A 23748-nucleotide genomic window follows, 5' to 3' on the forward strand; every position below is an offset into this window, starting at 1 on the left:
CTATTCTATGTGAAAGTAAATTGCTACGTCTTGCTTGTGACAGGTAATAATACAGTATGCTCGATCTAAAACTAAAAACTAGGTAACTATCACAGAAGTAACCTTGTTAATTTAATCAGCATACCAAGTACTGTACATACCATCTGAGAATCTCAAGTGTTTTCTCCCAAGAAATGTACACAAAACTGAAGGCACCGGTGTCACACCACAGTTGTCTTTGTAAGCTGCCAAGTGGAGTTGTCATACTATCTTGATGGAAGAGCACATTTGTTGGCAGACTGTTTTTTCATCTCATCATAACCAAGAGACTCAACTAACCACCAGTCTCCATGGCAATGTCCTCTTCACAAAGATGAACAACCATCTTCAATTTGTGCCTTGAAGCACCTTTGTTCCCAAATTCTCTATTTAAGAGAAACTATATCCTAGTGTTCCTTTATATTATACTCTTGAAATGGCCAGTCTGTCTGTATATGAGTTTTTAAATAGGCTCCTCTTGTAGTTTCATTTTAACTATTAGATTGCAATAAGAATCTGAAAAGTAAAGCAGGTGGATAATCATTCTCTAAAAGGTACCTGTATGTCTGAATGTGGTACAGTATGTGTCTGTGTGCGTGGCCTCAAAAATGGACTGGTCCTATCAAATGTGTTGTCTTATCCTCTAGCTTGCACCCTGTGTTGCTGGGATAAGCTCGGGGTTGCCATGACCCTTAACAGAGAAAAGCAAATAATTAATCCATTTTCTAACCACTTTACATCCAATCCAGGCTCAGCAAGTGACAGGTGCAAGGCAGGACACAGCCGGGATGTGTGTCCTTACCAAAAAAAATATAAAATTTAAATTTTGGGTTGTGTTCTTGGTTTACATGTTAAAAGGATTTCACAATACAAAATCTTGAAGAAATAGTGGTGCTATCTGAGAAGCATCATGCTGCCTGTGACAGAGAAATTGAGCTGACCATCTGCAAAGTCAACAGCTTCAAAAATAGCACAAAGACCTGCCCGTATAAGAGATTCTCTTACTGTATGCAGCTTTCCAATTAAGACCTAGGAAAAGGGCAATTATATGACACAGCCTAGAATTTATTTTTCTTGAAATACTGAGACAGTACCTCAATAAAAGGGCTCCATACCCACACAACTGTAGGATGCAATTTTGTTGAAATCTTTATTTGAAAACTCATATTAACATATTTATAATCATTTATTTGACACCCTTGTTGTCTAAAAATACAAGAAACAAACACAAAAGTTGAATCATGAAAAAGTGGGATGAACATTTTCAAATGGAAAGGAGTGGACCAGAAAGCTTTTTATATGGCCTTGCAAAATCAATATTAATATTGACCAAAATTCAAAATCAATATAAAAAAACTGGATAACCAAATGAGAGGATGTTTTAATTCTATTAACCGGCATCCACCAAGTTGTCATTGCATACCAAATGTCATTTGGATACGACCATGATGAATACAACAGAACATTCATTAAGGAGGTAATTGGACTGAAGGAAAAAAAGTACATTAGTAATATTACTTCATGTTACCCTTGGGACACACTGTGGTTAATCTGAGATGTATCGCCGTTATTGTCCATTTTCTGGCTGTTTAGTCCATTTCCAAGATTGCTGTTTTCATTTGAAGCTCTGAACTCGACTGAAGCTGTGATTAGTACAGCATTTCATGGATATCAATGTTTTCAGAAGGGATTGTACTTTCTTGACGTACAACTTTACCACATTCCTAAACCGCTTTTTAAATATTTTCATTTTTTACAGAAAAAAATTGAATGTGTAAAGAGAATTAACAATATATACACAGTTCCATTCATCCTTCTTTAGTATTTGAGTACAGTATTAATAAACATTCCTCATTCCCTTTTATTTTTGCTGATTAAAACATTTTAGGCATTATAAATGTACATTGTAATACTGAACAATGGTAAACATGCTTCTGTGCTTCAAAACACAAAAAGTATATTAGTTGTTTATGGTACAGGTGCCGTGTTGAGAGTACTCTGCAAGCCATTTTACAGCGAACAGCTTGTTCTTATGGATTAAAAAAAAGGCAGCCAAAATTCTAAAAACATATTATTACTACCATGCAGCTTCATCATTGCTAATGTTCTCTGTTGCAAATTATCATGAAGAAAGGCAGAGATCAGTCACAGAACTGTCAATTCTCTCAAGTAAGAAGTGGATCTTGCCTCATTCAAAACTCTTGTGAAGACTGCGTGTTAGGAGAGTGCTATATTGCATTGTTGATGGTTCTCTCTGCTGTAAAATATAGTCCCTCACTTCTGGAATCCAAAATCCAGTTTTATTTTTTATCACCATATATTTCATAAAAAGATGGTAAACATACATTCAGACTTGTGCCACATCTTATCCACTAAAGCCACCAATGAACCAAGACATATAGTAGTGCATTTCCATTTAAGATGTAAAGCATTTTTTCTCTTTTCCTCCTATGATGCCACAGTTTTCAGACACCTTTTTGAAACCTTTATGTTTATTATATTGATTGAAACTATAAGCTGCTTCCCAATTTTCACCACAGCAAAACAGGGATTAATGTGTTTTATGTCTGTGTGATTGATTCAATAAAGGGTTCAGAACAGAGGTATAATGAAAATGGAGAAGACCCTCATACTTAAATGTATATCCTGTTGCTCATCCTTGGAAGCATCTCTTATAGTAACCAAGGGCCACTAACAAGAGAAACAGTGGCAATGTGTAGATCAAAAGAATAACATGAAATATAGGGATTCTTAATGACAAAATGGATGATTTGATGTTGTACTTCAAACAGACCAGAGCAGGTCTTCAAAGAGTGGTAGGAATATCCTGCTGTGTGGCTTTATATCCTTTTTTCTCACATTACTTTGTTAATTTGGAAAAAAAAACAGGTTTTAAGGCCATTTTTATCAAACCTTACAACCCTCTCCAATTTGATTTATAATAGAAAACTGTAAATAGTACATTTTATATGCAAAACTCCAAATAAAACTGAAACTGCTAGAGCTACTGCTGCTGGCCACAAAAAGATTCTTCCTACTACTGGTACATCAATATAACATCTCTCTATTCCCAGCCCCCTTCTTTTGTTGCCAGCTTTTCCATTAACCTTTGACTGTAATATCTGCAGTTGTTGTGCTAACAAATCATTCCAATGAAATAACAGAAAATAAAACCTACTCTAGTGACGCCTGCAGGAGTATACTATATGTACTTACTATAAATAATTCTCATTTTAATCTGAAAAAGCATGGGATATTTATCTGGTGCAACCGGTTTTATCTATTGTGTCTGTCTGAAGGCCTTTATGCCAAACAGAATGACTTGTAACAAACACCACTATAACATTTCTTCTACCTGACTGACTTCTCAAACAAAGAGAAACATTAACTCCCACCTGCATCGGCTTCACAAATCTTACATCAATTATATTTCAAGTCCATTTTAAGAAACAAACGTCCCACCATACAATATTAAAAAATATTTCAAAAGTCTTAAAAAATACCTCACTGTTTAAAGGGGATTGTAATAACACCACCTCTTCATGCCTCATATTAAACTCAAGGCAAGCATTAATTTATTCTGTAAAGATATGGCTCTGAAGATACTGAAAACTAGCCTGAACTAACCTGAAGGCCAATTTGACAGGTCTGGCCAGACGTTATCCCAATTATCAGCTTTTACCAATCCTAGTTTTAAGCAAGCAAGCAAAATATCTCATTCTCAAAGGTAGGCTTCTTTCATTTTCATTTTTTAAAAAATATGTCAAAACAGACAAACAGCTGCAACATAATTCTTCCATTGCCTTGTATCCATTGCCTTGAGAGCATGACTTAAGAAACAGCAAGCTTTTGCAATTTCTTTGGAATAAAGAAACTAGGGGGTCAATATATCAAAGACCAGGCAGTGCCTTCTCTGAAGCAAACAATTTATAATTTTTTTTAAGGAAAAACAGATCGAGTTTGTAGAAAAGTGTGATAAAATATGGCCCGGTGTAATTCTAACACTCCGCAGAAATATCCCAAAACAGAGTTGACTGGAGTAAAGAAAGATTGATATTATTAACCAATGAGGTAAGGGAACTGAACTTTGGGGAAATACGAAACTGTCCCAATTGGCGAGCAAAATGTTCCACTCAAAAGCAACCATAAATGAAAGTTTGTGGCTCAAATTACATGACTACTACCTGTTTGCAAGAGGTTAGTTAGCACATCCCTGCTGGCTTATACAAGCCCAAAACTACCAATAGCAACAAACACTAGTGATCAACCACAATCCACAATTCCAACACAATGAATACACCCTCGCGCAAGGCTATCAGCAGGTACAGTACAGCGCTCGAGAGCGGCCCACTGCAGGGCGAGGCACCCAGGACTCTAGTGCACCTCTGAGTTGACTTTATCCTGAAATATGTACAGATTGTTTGTTGCTGCGATGGCAATGATGTTCTCTGCCGGGTGCCAGGCTGTGTGCAAGATCTTCTTTGTGAAGTCCAAACTGTCCACGCTAATGTCGTCCTTGCGGCGCTTGCCCCCCGTGCAGACGCGGCGGGGCTTCAGCACTGCCCGGGGTTTGCTGCTTTCCCGCGACGCTTCCAGAGTCACGTCCCGCTTTGTGTTGCGGTCGAACATCCGAAAGAAGTTATTGTAGGCGCCTGTCATAATGACACTGAGGGGGAGGAAGAAGAAGAAGGAGTACTGAGTACACAGAGAAAGATAAATGAGGGAACCGTTACAAATGCTGCCAGTGTCTGAGACATAGGGCTTGCCAAACGCATCGTGACCACAGGGGAGGCAAATTTCAACAGCATTTGTAAGACGACTAATTTAGAGCATCCAGAAATCTGGGCAAAGTTTTCTTAATCATTTGCTAATTAAACCTTGATGCAACCGTTTTTGTCCCTCTGGTGCAAAATTACAATATTCTGCTGCTTAGTAATACTGGAATTTGCTAAAATAAGAGTTACCGAAAAGAGATCAGCCACTCTGGGAGTTTTAGAAAAAAAAAAACGTAGCATGTTCTATGTATAAATCGGTTGTAGCACAACATATAAACCTTAAACTTTATCCATCACAAAGAAAGGATAAAAACCAAAAAACAGGTTTCAGCTGATGATACTATCGAAGTAACTGAGAATACCCCCCAGCAAGTCTGTAATTAATAAACTGAAGATCTGAGATTGTGTTTGGACTTGAAACATGAGTTTTGTCGAAGAGGCAGTCCAAACCCATGCATAAAATGGGCCAAATGCTTGCAGCAGGAAAGTTCTGATTTTATATTCTGGATTGAAGTGGTTGGCAGGTGTGGGGATCAGCTATTTCCCTTCCTTGTGCTATGAACTCCATTTTTAAAAAACAATCATTAAAAATGTTGCCGACAGAATAGCCTTATTTTCATCAGGACCCCCGGGGACAGCACCATTCATTCACACATAGCAAAACTCTGGACTCGTGCAGTGCACAGTTTAGTCAAACATATAAACAACAAGGTGCATGCACAGGTCTACATTTACAAATACTGTCACTTTGCATTTAAATGTATTTTTTGAAGCTTAGTTAAGAAATAATGCATTTTCCACTTTCCCTTTATAAAATTCACATTTCAGAACTCCAAACTACAGACCTTTACTACACTTTACCCATGAAGCAGCTCTGAACATTTCTGTCAATACTCTGCAATTCCAATGGTACAGTAATGAAGTAATTTCTCTTCTTTAATTTTAAGAGGGGCTTACTATTACTATATACAGCATATATATTACCACAGACTACAGACAAACATCAGAAGGGATAATCCTAGCATTTACGGAGGAGACATTTTTTCACCATTTGTAAACATGTTTCTGAACAAACTGAATGTCATGCATGTTATGGGACACATGGTGCATTCAAGCAAGGAATAACAATGTAATGTCTAAGTACCAGGTTTATCAAATGTTAGCTCAACACAAGTACTGTATATGTGCTGGAATACACAGGAAGCAATGTTAGGAAAAAGCTGCTGCCAGATCTGTGATGTTATCTGGCTGGTTAACTTTGATTTATGCGTCTACTGGACTTGTCTCGCATGTACTCCATTAGATTAAGATTTGACATCACTGCATGATGCTGATCCCTGGTTGATTCAGGAATTATAGTCTGCCTGTAATCACAGGTAGCCAGGCTACCCAGCCATGTCATGGCTTCTCTCAAGAAATGGTTGGATGAGATCCTTTGATCAATTAGATGCTAACAACCCAAGAGGCCTTCTCTTGTTTGTAACCCTTCTCATACTCTTATGGAAAAGCACAAGTCCCAATGCATGATCAGCATTAAACGTGCACTCTGAGATTATGATCAAACGTAAATCATATACTGTTAATGATTGCTGTGCTGAAGGGATCTGTAAAGAAGTTCCTCTAAAATGTTCAATCTTGCTTTCAGATCAGTACATGCTGTTGGCAGAGTCTCTGTCAGTTAAGTGTATTCCTGTATTTCCCACTGGGATCCCTGCAGGTGTCTTGTGACCTCATGCTTCTGCCACAAATATTTCAAAAGCACATTCTCTCTCTGTGTGTGTAGCTGCACTATTGCAGCGGTCTTAAAAAATTACTTATTTGTTAATATACTGTCACACATTATCATACTGTATAATGCTCATGATAACATGCTGCAACAACGGCGACAAGGAGCTTGACATTTTCCTAAAAGCATACGATTTTATACTGTTTCAGATGAATCAGTGAGTGTTGAATAATTTGCAATTAGTGGTGAAAATCCACTTTAAAAATGCAAATACTATCAGTTTATATGTGGCTTTTACTTTACCAAAGAACATTCAAGAAACATGTTTTTTTTTAAATGTAGAAAAAGAGAATTGCTCTTCAAAGCAGCAGTGCAATGAAGAGTTAAACTAATGATTTAGAAAAACAAGATAACATTTCTAAAAAGAGAACTGGAAATTTCTACATTACTTTACATTTGGAGCACAAATCATTTTTGGTAACTGTGTCAACTGGTAGAGTCTGCCAGAAACTTCAGAACATTTCATCTGGCAGATGAAAAGAATAAAAAGGTTGCTAAATAGCTGACTCTCTGGTACTCCTTATCACAGCTGCCTCTACCCATTTCTCAGTTTGCTGTTGAATAGCTTGTGAGAAGGTGACTCTGGAGTTTTCATCCAATAATTGTTATGCCTCAGTAAAGGGACAAAGCAAAAGGTTTTAAGTTATGGATATAATAATCTACACCTTCCTGTGCCAAATTCCTTTAATAGGGCAACATCCTTAAACACAGGCTTTTATTGCCATAGATACTACATATTTCCCCTTGTGCAGTGTTGCTGTGAGCCCCAGTCTTGCTTAATCCTGGCACAGTTTCATAGAATAAGGAGGCACAGCTCAGCCATTGGGCTTCAGAGAGCGAGAGCTTAATGATTTATGCTTTTTGAGAACTATTAAAAGCATTCAGTGCAGATGTGATGAGAACTGTGCACTATGAGATGTTCTTTTGCCAAATGCATTTCTAGACTCGTAACAAAGATAAACTATACAGGCATCATACCCAGAGAGTATTCCTGCACAGGTATGCTAATTATTTTTTAATAAGACCACATCGTATTTTATGCTGCTCATTCACTATTTATCAATGCTATTTGCCCACAGGCACTGTGTGCCTTCACAATTGAAACAGTACATTTGTAAAATTCACTGCAGGTCTAATAAAACACTAATTAATAATCACATGTCTCTTTTACCAAAGGATCAGACTAATTTCATGGCTTTCATAGGTTCCTTTAGATTAATCAAAGTCTTCAGATTGAAGAACCTTTTCTTTACAGTGATTTTTAATTTTCATTAAAAACTCAAATCGAAAGGTATGATACAGAGGCGAATATATAATTCTGGATTACGATAATTCCAAACAATCTCTTAGAAGTCTGCCAGATACCTAAAAATCCTACACTCCATCAGCTTTAAATCTTTCATTTCTAACAATTGCTTACCCTGCATGGTATATCAAATGTACTACCAGATAAGGAGATCCTGAGCAGTCCTTTGTCAGCACAGTTGTAAATTGCACTTGAGTAGACATTATTTAAACACAAATTTCACATTGAAAGTCCTGTAATTACTTCTAAAGGTAACTATATTCTTTGTTTTATCCAATTCAATGAGAAACATCTTTCAGGGATCAGCCTTGATTTGAAAATTGAAGGGCACTACACCACACTGTTCTTCAGCTTCTTTATCACACTTCCACCCATTTTCAACCTTACATCAATCAAAACCCTTAAGTGCACGCCCCCCCCCCCCTCCACCTCCCCAAAGTGATTTAAATAGTGCTTGACCAGGATTAGGGGTAAAAATCTCTGGCTGTGAGGCATTATACCTGTCACGGTCTTGTCAACAGATCATGTGCTTGTCATAAATCCTCACCGGGAAATCGTTGCTCGAGTTTCTCCCGGGATCAGCTCTGAGATAAACATTTAATGAATCTCCCTGTCTTTCCAGAATTTCAGAAATGCCTTTCAATACAGAACACAAAGTCACCCCTGTTTTTCCAAAGGAAATGATTTATTCAGCAAGGGGGAATCATTTATACAAACCAGACAATGGATAAAGAAAGCATGCTTCCAATCCACTCTGCAGAATAAAGCTCTAATTTGTTTGTATAGAATAAAGAAAATAAAAAAATCTTGTTTACTGGAGGATGCTGAGGATTAAGCAATGATTCTGTGTTCTGTATTAAAGCAACTAGCCTAGTGCCTAATGTACTCTGTCTGTCCCCCTGTGTTATAGCAGATGTATGATTCCTGTACACCAAATCCTGCTACCTGAACTGATCACTTTCATCTGTTTGTTTTCTCTTTATTATGAAAGACCCTATGGTCCTGCACTGAATATAGATAATGGAAAATTATCCACCTATAGATAGATAGAGTATAATATAGAGTATAATATTTAATTTTCAGATCTTTTAACATGTTCTCCAAAACTAACTTTCATAGCTGCAGCACAACAGATGCTTCTTGTTGACATGAAAAACAGACTTAAACTGCTGCTTCAAAAATTGGGAAGAAAATCAAATTCTTTGCTTGACTGCCAAATAATCCTACACAGATTGTTAATGAAATATGGCTTGCACATAAAATATTCGTATAAAGTGCTCATTCATAATTAATTTTCTCAGAGGCTGACCCACAGGGATGAATAAAGAGAAAATTTGAAAAATGGCATGTGGGTTTAATTGTTAGTGTTGGTAACTCAAGGAACGAAAAGGACAAAGCATTAGAATCCCTAGCTTTTAAGTGAAGCAATTAGAATTCCCACTAAGTATGTACGCCATTTCCTGCGACACATTTGTCAAACATTTGTTCCTTTGGCACAGAGGGGTCCACTGCTGTAGGATCTTCTGTACGAAAGGTGAGAACAAATTGCTGTTAGGTGGGATAGGGCTTTCAGAGATTAAAACAACCATACTGTGAGATGGAGGGTTAATTTCTTCCCTCTGACAGTATCAGATAAAAAGATGTGGACAGAAAATTGCAATTCCCCCAATTGTTGTTATACGTTAAAAAAATATATTTATCAAAGAGGTCTTCATGTTCATTTTGCCTATCATATTCTTTGCCAGAGGCCTTATTCTTTCCATTACTTTGATTTTGCCAGGGTAGACTGCGGGTATACTAAAGCTATGCTGCAGGAGTGGGCTGTCATGTTTCACCTCAGGGCTGTCAGGACAATGATATCTCTGGGGCAGGAAGCATGGCTGATGAATGAGTAACATGCTTGTTCAGCACAAGATGCAGCTGGATAAGCAAACACTGATACGCACTTTTCGTGTTCTGTTGGCAAAGTAACTACCACAGTACCTGCTTTCCCCGCCCCCCCACACACACTTTTTTTCCTAAATCGCCTTCAAGTCCCAATGTATGATTAGTCTCAAAGAGTAACATACTGTGTTATGTAGAATTTTTATTATTGTAAAATAAAAATAAAAATAAAATACCGCCCTCAAAAAAGCAATAAAGTGGACTTCACCTTCCGTAATTCAAAGCTGATCTAAAGATTCATAATTGTGAGGACACTTGATACTTGTCACATCTGTGTCTTCATGACCAGACAAGCCGCACTCAAAGGTTTCTGCTCAAGTTAAGCAAAGGAAAGCAGTGGGATTAATGCAAAAATCATACATGATTGCACTAGGAAGTCCTACTGCTGCATCCTTCACAAATCATACCAATTCAGGAACTTTAAAAATGTTAGTAAATTAATAATACTCTATAAATCTGTGAATCTACGTTGGATTGTTTTAAATAATAGACTATGGGTTTCCAACGACAATCATGATTTTCGTCAGATGATTTCAACGACTTCAACGGTTGGTAAATAAAAGCAAATTGTACAGTATCTGAGCACTCTACGAGCACACATAAATAAAGCAAGGATTAAAGAAATGCTTGATGAGACTAAATTAGGCCTGAATATGAAGTCTTTTAAAATGGAAAGTTATGATTTCAATATGAATGTTATGAGAAACCCATGAGGGAATTACTTCCCTGACAATCTACTTGTTTCACTGTGCCAAATAAGAGTTATCATGGGTTCTGTAACCAATTCCAAATGCAAACTCATTTTGTTTCCCCAGTACACACACTTTGGACCATCGCAAAGTATACAGACGATGCATATGCAAATGATTGGTGTACAGCCTTTGGCTTTCACCTTGAAAAGAAATAAAGGTAATGCCGAGATATACAATGTGTATACGCCACAGTATTTGGAAATTGCTTTCAGTACTCTCTCTACACTGTATATTGTAATTGCCATGGGAAAAAAAATCTGTATGTTTCACCAGATCTTTGATCTGGTACTTTTATTGCGTAACCTGTACCCAGTCTCTAGGTGGAATACCATGGAAACAAAACAGACTACATACTGTGCACAGGCTGCATTGATGGTATAAATCAAAACTTTCTGAAAGACCACATTTGAAACGGTATCACGGCCCTGGCATCAAAGCACAAAACAAAATGCATTGCAAATTCAAAATGCAATCTAACGAGTAAATACATATTTGAATGAAAACAAAAAACAAACTCAAGACTTTTATCTTTGTACTGTATCATTCATCACCAAGACGTGCCAGAGAATTAAAAACAAAAATGTGTTTTTCATTTTTCGGAAACAGAAGCACTGTTGAGTTTTGATACCTGACTGGCTGGCTGCTCACTTGCACTCACTATTTACACCTGTTACGACCCCAAGTGTCTATGGGTAAAGGGGTGTAACATTTAGGATAATTCTTTTGGAAGCAGGTGGGTTTTGGTGAGGGACCAGGAAGCGTGATAACAAGGGTAAGGAACTAGAGTTGTGCCAAAGAAAAGAAAATAACAAACAAAATGGAGCTGGCTAGGAAAGTGAGGGAAAGCTAATCTGACTACAGAAGAAAACCTGAAACACACGGTCTTCGGCGTCTTCAACACCCTAACTAACCTCCCCTGACTACCCAAAACCATACAAGACAAACGGCACTCACCCGTACTAACCTAGTGTTACTAATACAAAGTCAACTAAGTGTGTAAAGTGTACCCAATAACATAAACTAACCTTATATACAAAAGTTCACACAAAAACACAAGTGAACCAGGAATACAAATAAGGGAAACAAGAGTAATCAACAGGAGCAGGGTACAAAAGAACACAAAAGTTGAACATGTAGCACCGGGGCAAGGTAATGGGAAAACAAGGATAAACACACACTCCACTCAAATACAAAGAAATTAACAGAAAACCAACAAAACAACAAAGCCGAAGCTATACGAAAATACACACATACACAAAGCAAAACAAAACAAACCAAACCAACGAAGCCGAAGCAATAACCAAAAGCAAAGTGAAGCGAAGCGATAACCAAAACCAAACGGGACCGAAGTCAAACGAAAGGCCTCTCCTTGCTGAAAACCTCCATGTTATATGCTGAATAAGATGTGTTCTGATTGGCTGAGAGCTAATTGATGATGATGTCATACTGAAAGTGTGGTGTAATGGTGGGCCAATGGGGAAGAGAGAACAATCAAGGGTTAGCAGTGTGGACATAACAGAAAAAAACACACACAGAACACACACTGGGACGTAACAACACCATGTTTTAAGACACTCCAGGACAGAGGGAGTTTCTCTCGAGAAATACTCTGCGGATACAGGTTCTTTAAAATTCACAAGGGCGACAAGCACAATAAAATCAAACGAAAATGCCTGCATGAGAACCTAGGAAGAGATCATTAACCTCAGTTCATCAACCTTCTTATGTTCTCTTATGAAAAGAGCCAACAGTATGTATGGGAAAAGGTCACGTATATATTGAGCAATACCTCAAGCGCCATTAAAATTGTATAGGTTTAGTAGTAGTCACAAAATATGTTATTATCCTTCTAACATTTACAATCTCCAGAATTGCTGTAGATGCTCAACCCTAACAGACCTTATAGAGGTCAAAGATTTTCGGCCATTATCAGCCTTTTTGTCTGAAAAGGGGAGTATTTATTTATTGCCTTGTTTTAAGAATGAAACAAAGGAAAAAAAAACATACCTACTGCTGAGCAGAGAGTGGATAAATGTTGGTTAAGAAGAGGTATGCAAAACTACATGATATGCCTGGACACATATACTGTATATACTGTATGGTAAGCATTTCTTTCAGAATTGCCAAGTCAGTCAATTGCTTGCATTAATCTGTTCAAAGCACACAGTGAGGTGATGTGCTCCCTCTGATCAGGTTTAGTCTGTTCAGATTATAGGGTCTTGCCATCAATCACACACCAGTCTTAAGGAAGCACGGATTCATTTACTACAGATTTTTTATTATTATTATTGCTGTCTGTGCACAGATCACTGAAGGTCCCATCTGAAAACTAGCTTATATACCTTTTTCTTCCCCTGAGGTAATCTCAGCTCCAGTGATATCCAACTTCTTCAATGAATTTTTAAAATGCTTTTCATATTACATATTGCAGCGTCTTATCTCATTTATTTAATATTTGATCCCATTATACTAGGATTTTACACATCACCAAAATATTGCTTGGAATAATAGATGCCAGGTGATAGATTAACAAGCGTGTTAATGCTCTATATAGCCATGCTACACCCTCTTGGCTGGAGTGTGCTGACAGGGATTCATATCCACTATTTCATGGATATTAATCTGATGAGTGATAATAAGGGATAATACTGCCTGAATGAACAGTCCACATGGGATGATTAAACAAGACGGCTACTTGCTCATTTGAAAACCAACATATAAGATTGCAGAAATCAAAGGTTTTGATTAATTCATGGAGCCACGCTGCTGCAATCCCAAAGCCAAATGCAGATTTTGCTAACATTATATTTTCTTCCTATCTGCTGTACCAAAATATTCACCAGTGAATTCTGTATGCTGTATTTTGCTTTGTATTTTTCCCCCCACTAAGTTACAGAAAATGAACCTATTTTTCTTCTGTGTAAAATTTCAATTTTATCATCTGAAATTTTAAACAGTTGCCTATTATCAAATCTCAACAGACATAACATACACTGGAACTACATATTTATGGCAATATTTGCTGTCTTTATTAAAAGCATAAAATGTTTCCTCAGCTAGCATTCCCACTGGAAATGTAGGATTCGATTTGTTCTCCAGATGACTATAAAAACATTTTGTTGTTGCTCACTTTATATTAGAAAAACACCTGGGTTTTTCTACTCTGAATATTCAGCATCCATTGACATTTTGAGGTGGAAATGACAAGGTGACAAGTAATACCACAATAGTTGGATGTTTTGATGAATGCACATGTATTCATGTTTTTTATGTATTTTTCAAGTAACATAATGATATGATAAATAGCGCCATTTTGCAAACTGCATTTAGTGTGGTATTTGCTTCCTGAAATTAAAAACTCACTCTTCAGTAATGAGAACATTAAATTTAACTATAAGATCATAAAGGAAAGCTAAAAAAAATCAATTGAAAAACATCTTCATGCAAAAAATATTCAACGTGAAAATGAAATCATTAGACCATGATAGCTTCTGCATTTTATAAACAAAGACCTTCTCCCTTATTTCGTTTCCCCAACTAGGAGAAAAACTGAAGAACATTTATTTTCTTCTAAGAGACAGAGGATGACTTACCTATCTGTACCATTCCACGCACATTCAAACTTGTCAAAGATGCAGTCATTCTCATACAAGGAACAAAGCTTGCTCCGGAGGTAATCATGAACCTATACAAAAAAAGAATAAACCCTTAATTATAATTAAGAACAAGGTCTACATTAAAATTATATTCTTCTTTAATATTACCCGAATGTTCCCAATCTTTAAAAGCAATAGTAAATCAAGCATTATTGTACATTAGTATTAACGAACTTTGGAAAGGAAAATGCAAATTAAAACTGCATTAGCTTTCCAATGTCTAATGCTTTTTTTTATTGAAACAAAACATCTATGCATGCATCTTCAATAAATTGGTTTGTTTTAGCTGTATTTATAATTATACCCTCAAAAAAGCAATAATTGCACAGCAGGATGATGCACAAAATGAAGCTTCTTCCTTTGAAAAACAACAAAATCATTAATTGTACCATTCTAGTAGATCTCAAGAGCTGCCTGATTTATGGGGATGTATTCATTTGTCATGTACATTTTTTATATTCAGTGTAATTTCATCAAATTACAATAAAATCAACATAAATGCAACATGCCACAGCAGAAGAACAGCACAATAAAGACTAATACGGGACATCAGCAGCAGAGCTTCATGCTTCTATTGTCTTCTTCCGGGCCACTGTTAGAGTTGGCATTTAACAAGAGTGCTAGGCAATACCCAGGCATATTCCTGGTCAGAATAATGGGGAAAGGAGAGGAAACCAGTCTCCCAAACTTAGCCACATCTAGACACTGTCAAAAATATGAGAAAAAAAAAGCGCTGACAGTACTTTGGGGGTGGGTATGAGTTCCATATAATCTTGTTTAGAAAGGGTTACACACAGTCTGAAGATAAAAAGGGTTAACATTCTAATACCATCAGCCATTGGTAAAACAGTTTAAACAAACAGCCTTTGTGCAATGTTAATAGTCACCATTGCTCTTAGATATGTATTATTCTAATTCATGTGTATTGTGATATTAATCATTTTAAGTACTCCTTGACATTCCAGCAATCTTCTCTGACTTTTTCTCCTTGTGAATTAACCAGTTGGATAATTGGACCGCAATAACCTTTACTGCAACCTGTAATCAGTTCTTTAAACCTAAGACATATCACAACTTTAGAATGAAAGACTGAATTATACATTTCTTTTAATTTCCCAGTACATTTACGACTACAAGGAAAATGACACCTTTTATGTTTACCTTAAAATACCTACAGTAGGTTTGATGAAACAAAGTAGCTGTACTTATATTGCCTGTTCTTAATTTGTTTTTTAAAGTGATTTACCTTCTAAAAGACATATTGCACATCTCGCATCATATTTTAAGAACCATGGCTTTAGAAGAACAAATGTGATAAGAATACATCCAAACTTCATGTGAGGTAATGAGACAAACTTTACTACACTCAGCTCACTGAACCACTGAGGAGTCCAGAGCTTAGTTCTTAGTTTAACTGTGCCCGTGCCAAGCTCTTTATAGTCTGCCTGAAAGGTTTTTTTTCATTTTTTGGTGCTGTTTCTCAAAGTAGTGGGGCACATCTATACAGACAGCAAAAGCAGGATATCAGTGACAATAGTACAGAAACAGCAGGAACAATGATACAATATCTTACTTTTGTGTACAATATGCTGTATAGCTACAGGCCACAATATAGTATTAATATTATTTATTTCAGGCTACTGGCCTGTTTCTAGCAAAACTACTTCCCTTAAAACATTATCAGCATACTGGATTTCAATGGATGAATTTCTCTGCACTCTTCAGAGAAGAACAGGATATACTTTGTCCAGATCCCCAAACTTCAATTTAGACATTCTTGGTTAGTCCTTGATAATAGTAAAGATATTTGTGATGTTTTACTATGTTGTCACTCCATCATATTACAAAATGTAAAGTAAAAAAAAATTAAGCACTGTGTACAACTCATTTCTGCATAAAAGCTGTGGTGTTACTCAGAAAGGGGTGTGGATTAGCAGTGCTGGCACCCCAGTTCACAAAAGCACTTTTTGCCCCCATATTAAAAGCTGTAAAACATTTTGACTTTCAACAGTATCACATTGCTTCGATAATTCTAAATAATTATATCTGTCACTCATGTCTTTGAGAGAGAAAAAGGGTGATTTTATCCTCTGCCACTAGTTTTAGATAAATCGGGTCAGGCTATTTCATGGATAAAATAATTCCCTTAATAAAAAGCATTATAATAAAAAGTATGATAGAGGTGACCCTTGCCCTCTCAACCTTACAGATCATCTTTTATTTGCATGGAAAGAAGCATACTACTCAAATATGATATGATCATGGGTGCTACAAACAGCTTATTAGTGCTCAGCAAATCAACCCACTAATCAATCTTGTCAACCTTAACTTATTAAAACATGTTTTTGATGCATCGGGATTTCTTTTGCTCTTGGTACCATAGTTTAGCATGTGTGGAAAATAAATATATTTATATATAGTGTTCTGTACATATACTATATTCACATTTAAAACATTGCTGGATTTCTTTGAATTGAAGAAAACTGTATTGTTAATTTTGTTCTTCAAAACCACATTCTTGCCAATAGGGCAAAAGGCTCAGCAGTCCCAAGTTCAGCAGACTACTGTTGGCTAAAGTGCCAGTGAATGCTATAACTCAATTACTGTATAAGGCTGAGTCCAAAGGGGCAAAGCTCAGTAATACTACAGCAGGATCCGCAGTGAGGACATGAAACAATAGCCCCACTTCAGTGCTCACCAGGCCTAAATATTACTCTAGGCTGTGTTTATTTTTATTATATCCAGATCCAGTGCCTTGCAAAAGTATCCAGACACTTTCTATGATTTCTATCATTTGTGAAATGACAAAATACCGCATTTGCATTTTTTTAAACCTAATATCTTTGCTCAAATTCAGAATGCTCCAACTGAAGACATTTAAGGTAAAGATAAGTTACAGTTAGTGTCGGAAAGAACTGAAGAAAAAAAAACTAAAGTACTGTGTATGTGGATATGCAGATGCTGTGAGATCCATGAACTCAATATGTGGTGGGAGCACCTTTGGCAGCAATTACAGACACTTGTCTTTTTGTATTACGTGTCTACATACTTTGCGCATTAGTGATTTTTACATTTTAACATTTGTCATCTAAAATTAAGAAATAAAAGTAATTTGGTATCAGAAGTCAAAATTTGTAGGTACAAATTTCTGCTTATAATCCTTATATCCTAAATGTATAATAATAAATGTGCTCATAAAACTGTAATAAAACATTTATATACAGAATTCAGTTGGCAATTTTGCACAAAACTGAGGAGGGTTAGAGACAATAATGAAAGAAATTAAAAAGAATTCCTAGTAACCACCTAACTCATTTTAAAAATCAGTCTTTATATGACTTATGCATATCCAACAATAACAAAGAACATGCTAAATGAAATATAATTGATATTACTGAGCTGCTGCTGTCATCCAAATTACAGCTGTACTGCAATGCAGTCCTTCTTGGGCTGCATGGCAAGGTGATTTTTTCACCACTGAAGCTAAAAATAGCTCCCATGGTGCCTGAGTACGTTCTGTTTCTTATTCACAGTGCCGACGGTAGCAAGACTGCACTAGGGATGCGCTACTGAATAAAGATCTTCAGATGTACACACCAACACACGTAAGCATGTGAGGGAAATAAGCGACAGGACAGATATGGTCTACTGTATGCATTTCACTTCTGCAGTTTTTTACTACACATCTCACTTTTCCTTGACTGTAACACATCTATAGATTTTAGAATGAAGAGACGCTTCATAAGAAAGAAACTGTGCAAATAAGAATACCATTACACAACAGTGAAAAAGTAAATAACACACACAGTACATTCTCCATTTTTAATCAATTTTTAAGGCTTTGCTCCTAATCCAGTGTACCAGTTACTAAAAATCTAAAGATGAATGGGTGCCATTTGCTTCAGAATTTCACCATGTATTTAACAGCTTCACTCTTTCTCACCTAGTGAGAAATTCCTGCACTAATTTTTGAGTGCTGATAAATTGAAATATGTGTTTTATTACATCTTCATTTTTCCCTGACACTCTGTGACCGTAAACGGCAGAAGAAGAGAGTGCTTTACATTACCTGATACGTTTCAATAGGTTTGTTTTCCATGTTCAGGTCCCAGACTTTGACAGTGAGGTAATCTCGTGTTAACAAGTAACGTCCGCTGTGACTGAATTTGACATCGGAGATTGAGGAAATTATCTCGGAGAAGAAGGACCGGTTACTGGGATCTTCAGGCTCCTCAAAAACTAGAGAGGACAAAAGAAGACGAAAGACAGAAAAACAGACGTGTGTTAATGCCACAGAGTGATAAACGTGTTTTTAGGGCAGTCGTTTGGGGGTCTATTTTGACTGTAAAGATGATATAATGGCCAGTATTTTGTCAGGTTTGGTGTGTTTTGTCTGTTTGTGTGCCTGCCTTCTGACTTCAACCAAGGTCTCCAAGCTACACTGGGGCAACCAGTAAGGCAGGTGCCAATCAGCAACAATTGATCGACACACTGTTGGCCCAGATGGAACTCAGTTACCATACAGTAGCATTAGTCTCTATGGGGTTGCTGAGCAGGCTGGGACAATTCTGGACAAAGGAGAAAGGAAAAAGGGGACAAAGTACTGTAACATCTGGTCTACTGTACCCATTAGTGAGGTCTTCCCACCCTCATGTCATTCAAGTCTTGGAGGTCTGGCCAGAAAGAGGGGTATAAAATCTTTTACAGTGGCAGTGGTGGGTAAACACAACACCGAGGACAAGACACAGAAGGACTCGGAGATGAGGGGGAACTCAACAGAGGGACATCTTGGATATACTGTAGCTATCGTTTAGGAAGCCTTTTCTGGTCTACAGAGATGTGCATGGAATACTGACATACAGAAGACATGATGTATAGATTAGATATATTAATACCCTCATTCATTTATTCCTTTTTTTAATTGTATAATGTTAGCATGCCCAAAGGGGTTGGGCAGCAAGTTGACCTTGGACCCCTAGAGGTTTTTTTTCCTCCTTACTAAGGAGTTTTTGGTTCTCCTCCTCTGTTGTCTTCTGGTCTTTTCTGTTCTGTATTCACAACATGTATGATCACTTGCCTTGTTAAGCGCCTTGGGGCAACATTGTTGTGAAAGGTGCTATATAAAAATAAATTGAATTGAATTGAACAGAGAGCACCAGGGAAAAACTCAGACATCATCTTGTTCCCCCTCCCAAGTATTTGCTGAGGAGAAATAGGTTAGGGGGGTGTAACAGATCCCCCTTGGATGGTAGCCAAGTGTGAGGAAACTTCTCTCTCTCTAAAGACAAGGCTGTCCATCACATCACTCAGTCCCCTCCGGGACTGTGCTGTTATCTGCCCCTTCAGGGGCTGGATGACATCCCAGCACCCCACCGCGAGAAGGCTCCTGAAGCTCAGCTCACGGGAAGCTAGACCAAGCCGGGTCTCGCGGTTTGTCCCTGTCCTCATGATAGTGAGAATGTTATCTGTCCGGCATCTCACCGCGAGACCTGGCTTGGTCTAGCTTCCCGTGAGCTGAGCTTCAGGAGCCTCCCCGGAAGACTCTGTTACTAGCTGCTCCACCAGGCAGTGAGTCGACTTGGACTGATTTCTCCCCTGACCTTATACAAGGAGTCTATTCTCACATACTCTCATGCATGTTATCCTACCACATCCCTGTATGGATCTGGAATGTCTCACCAGTGCCCTCTGGTGGAATAACCCCTTAACTGGCACTCCTGATCCAGTTGCCCTCTTACTGGGGAGCACAATGAATGGTTTGGGACAGGTTGAACTGATCGGGAGGCTACAAATAATTAAATAATTGAATTTGGTCTCATTCTTTGCTGTGGTGGAAAGAGACCTGCCAGGATACTGGGACTGAGCTGATTCAGGAGAATGCTGCTGGATTTCTCTTTTTTGGGACATTTGTTTTTGGTAACTTTGGACTGCAAACCTGATCTGTTTTTGAGTGGATACTCTTCTGCTCTTGTGTTTATTTTACGGTAAGATACTGATATAATGTAATTTCTAGACTAACAAAAATACTGCTGGTTCTAGAAGAAATATCTAATGCAGGGATAAAGGGATCAGGGTCCTACCACCACTAAAGGGGAACTGCAGTCTCAATTTCTGAGACTAGTTTTTTAAATCTTGGCAACATAATAAATTAATTGATGGTATCAAAATTTTTCACAAACCCTGAATTAAGCACAAAGCCATAAACGTTGTGAAAGTACTGTATGGTCACAATGGTTTCGCAAACTGCCTATCTCACCACGGGTGAAAGTGAGACTTTGCGAGACTTAAACTTGCCCTTCCTGCTCACTAGTCATTGCAATGACTAATGCAATGTGATGTACTGTATGGGCGAAAAACTACAGGTCGTGCAAGCAGACATTTCACCGCAGAAATGTTCCAACGTGACCTGCTAGCCAAGTTAATGAATACTATTTGTCGCAAAACCGTCACGAAGCAGAGAGCAATGTTCCATGGGATTTAAAGTGATGGATTTACAAGCCTAATTGTTTGCAATGTAATAGGGCCGCATCATGTCACTGGAAGTTTTGTTGCCTCGTTCTGAATCACAGACGATGACAGCAATATGGTGCTGAGTAAGCCTGGAAATTGGTTATTTTGTGATTTGTAAGTTGGAACTTTTACATGTTACTGTGCACATTTTACTTTCGTTGTGGTTTGAAAGGCACTCATTAATGCCAATTCTTTCTAACCCTGCAATATAAAAACAGCATTGCAGTTCCAATTTAAAATTGCTTTGTGGCAAAGGTGACTTCGGTTCCTGCGTACTGGGGTCACATATCTGTTATATTAACATCTTTCAAAGACTGTGAAGTGATTTTTTTGTGTATTAAAGGCATTAAGGTCTTTTGTTATTATAATGACTAGTTAAGAGCACTGCAGCTGGTTTCATGAAAGGATCATATTGCAAATGAAAAAATATTGTTACATTGGCTACATGGGTGTCTTTATAGAACAGGGAAAAAAGAAGCTCACCTTAAGTTTAAAAAAACAAATGGAAAAGGCATACTGTATGGTCTCTATTGAAGGTCATGTTACTGACTTGCGGCACTGATTTAAATAACAGGAGCTGCCAAAGCAATGACATTGTAAGAATACCTTACTGGTCAAGTGTGTATTTTAGAGAAAAGAAAGTCATTAGCATGGCCAACACTACAGCAGCACAGCTGTTAAATCTTGTACACCTGATTTTCACTTAGTCTGTGAAACTGTTCATAGTATAAAGCCGCAATTATGCCTTATCAAAGCTAAATTAGATTTCACATTTGTGGCCTCCCTAAACAACTGTTTCTTTTTTATGAGGAAACATAGGGGTCTCATTAAAGGGTCGATCATGTGTCACATCTGTGTGATTGTATTTTGCCAAGTTTTCCATATTTACATTATTTACTTATTTATTTTTGGTCCACAATTAGATCATGGTGCCAGTTGGACCTACATTTACATTGGTTGTCTGGCTACCATACATACTTACTAAGAAGCCAAAAAAATATATATATACTGACTTCTTATGCCATTAGTGTGTTTTTCTTTGATTTCTATTACTTAATTAATTCTAGAATTTTAATGCTGTGGTTCTTAGGGAATGTTATTATGATGATACTAACTAATAATGACAATTCTATGAACAATGAACAGTACCTACTGTATGTAATGTAAATGTCAAAATAAACATTGTAGCCACTTGGATTTCCGATCTCTTTTTTACCTTTGAAAAAACGATTTAACATTGAGGTTTGTATCTTTGACATTCATTTTTTACTTTTTTGCTGGTTGTAATGCCCTCATCATAGCTGTATTTATATTTATGCCAGCTTTTGTAAAGTAAATAAAATCATGATTTAAATGGCAAAGTGTAAATGAAAACAAAAATGAATTAATTGAATTAATACCGCTGATAAAATGATGAGCAGCTTACAGCTCTCCTCGAATGCTGAAAACACATGCAGTAACCATGTTCCTGTTTCTTACTTTATATACCTGTACTTTTTTTCTTCAGTAAAGTGCGCACACATTTATTTTGTATTCCTGTGACGTTTTGGATAGACATTAAATTTTTGCTTTTTACTTACATGGTCATGAATTATCTCTTCTACTTTATATTTCTGACTTATATTGACCTAATCTCACACTCGCCGGTTCTCCTTGCACTGATCAATTATTTGTGCCGTTCACCAGAATAAAAACTATGGATGTTGGCGTCTTTTTCTTTTTTCTTTCCTGTAATTGAGCCCACGTGTGTTTTTGAACCTTAATCTCAAAGTTTAATGCTTTACGTGTTTTCTCCATTTTGCTGTAGCCTGTGTTAGGATTTTCCCAATATCAGATTTTATTAAGTCTTCTGGCCCTTCAATGCTACATAAAACAGTTTACTGTCGTGACACACATAAAATATTTTACCATGTCAAAATAAATGTTGATGTTATTTTATGTGTTTAAAATCAAAAGCCAGTTTTAAATAATAAAAGTCATACATTAAAAAATAAAAAATCCTTTAAAGCTGTGATACTAGGACTAAAAATAGGCCAAGAACTTTCTCAAATATCTGCTAGTGCTACAACTGACAGGTGCCAAAAGCATCAATGTGAGGAGAATAAGAAATCGCCCAGTTTCTTTCCATCTGCAATACACAGAAGCAAAAGATCAAAGTCTTCCTCGTAACATGTCTCAAACCTTCTTGTTTGAAGACATTGAAAAATATTGTTTTCTTTCAACTTCCTTTTCTGCTCTCCCTTGAAACAGTGCAACTAGGGAACCGTTATCATTACCCATAAACAGTGCCTTCTGAAATCACCAGTGGCCTTTCCAGGTAATCTTATACAGTACATACTGTAACACAGCCTTGATGAAAGATGAAAGTCTTGTAAAAATATTTGAATCATCTACAATCAATGTGTTCTCAACCAAGACCTATAATGCTCCAGTACTTTCTGATACCTTGCATTCATATACAGTGCTGCATCTTGAAATTTCTATCCACTGATTTCTGCTGTTGTTTCTATGAATATCTCTGCCCATTTGTTTAGTGCAAAAATAACACTATAATAGCAAAAGAGAATGACTGTCCTTAAAATGTAAATGTGGCAGTAAACGTGTTGTTTTAAGCTGACTTCCACTGTCAAATTAGCATGAATGTGAAGAATATAAAAATAAAAATGAGCCCTAATTCTATTTAGTAAAGCATTTGCTCCTGTTTTCAGTCTTCTCACTGAGGTGAAAAAACAATTGTGCAACAATAAAAACAACATAGTCATAAACTGACTTTTTAAAACTTATTTTTTTTAATGAAAGTTTAACTGCGGTGCCTCACAGCCATATGTTGACAAGACATGATTAATGCAACTGCAGGAGAAGACAGCAAAACACAAACATTTTCAGTAGAAGAGTGGCACTTGTTAAGAATAATGATCCTGAGGGTGGATTTTTCAACAGCATACAAACACATTGTTAGAGCCTATATTTGGGAATACATTTGTCTCTCTTCCACCTCTCT

At 37.0% G+C, this 23748-nt stretch overlaps 1 protein-coding gene across 3 annotated transcripts in view; it reads right to left on the reverse strand.

Moving 5' to 3' along the window:
- Nucleotides 1-1144: 1144 nt before the first annotated feature.
- LOC148677960 (serine/threonine-protein phosphatase 2A 55 kDa regulatory subunit B gamma isoform) overlaps nucleotides 1145-23748 on the reverse strand; it is a 164519-nt gene continuing 141915 nt past the window's right edge. For all 3 annotated transcript variants that reach the window (XM_088629076.1, XM_088629066.1, XM_088629086.1), the window contains 3 exons: nucleotides 18307-18476; nucleotides 14175-14266; nucleotides 1145-4684 (listed from right to left, as the gene is read on the reverse strand). In XM_088629076.1, coding sequence (XP_088485202.1) covers nucleotides 4393-4684; nucleotides 14175-14266; nucleotides 18307-18476 — 554 coding nt within the window. In that variant the 3' untranslated portion in view covers nucleotides 1145-4392. The remainder of the gene's footprint in view (nucleotides 4685-14174; nucleotides 14267-18306; nucleotides 18477-23748) is intronic.

Source organism: Lepisosteus platostomus, chromosome 1 (assembly GCF_059453375.1).
Source record: "Lepisosteus platostomus isolate fLepPlt1 chromosome 1, fLepPlt1.hap1, whole genome shotgun sequence".
NCBI lineage: Eukaryota > Metazoa > Chordata > Actinopteri > Semionotiformes > Lepisosteidae > Lepisosteus > Lepisosteus platostomus.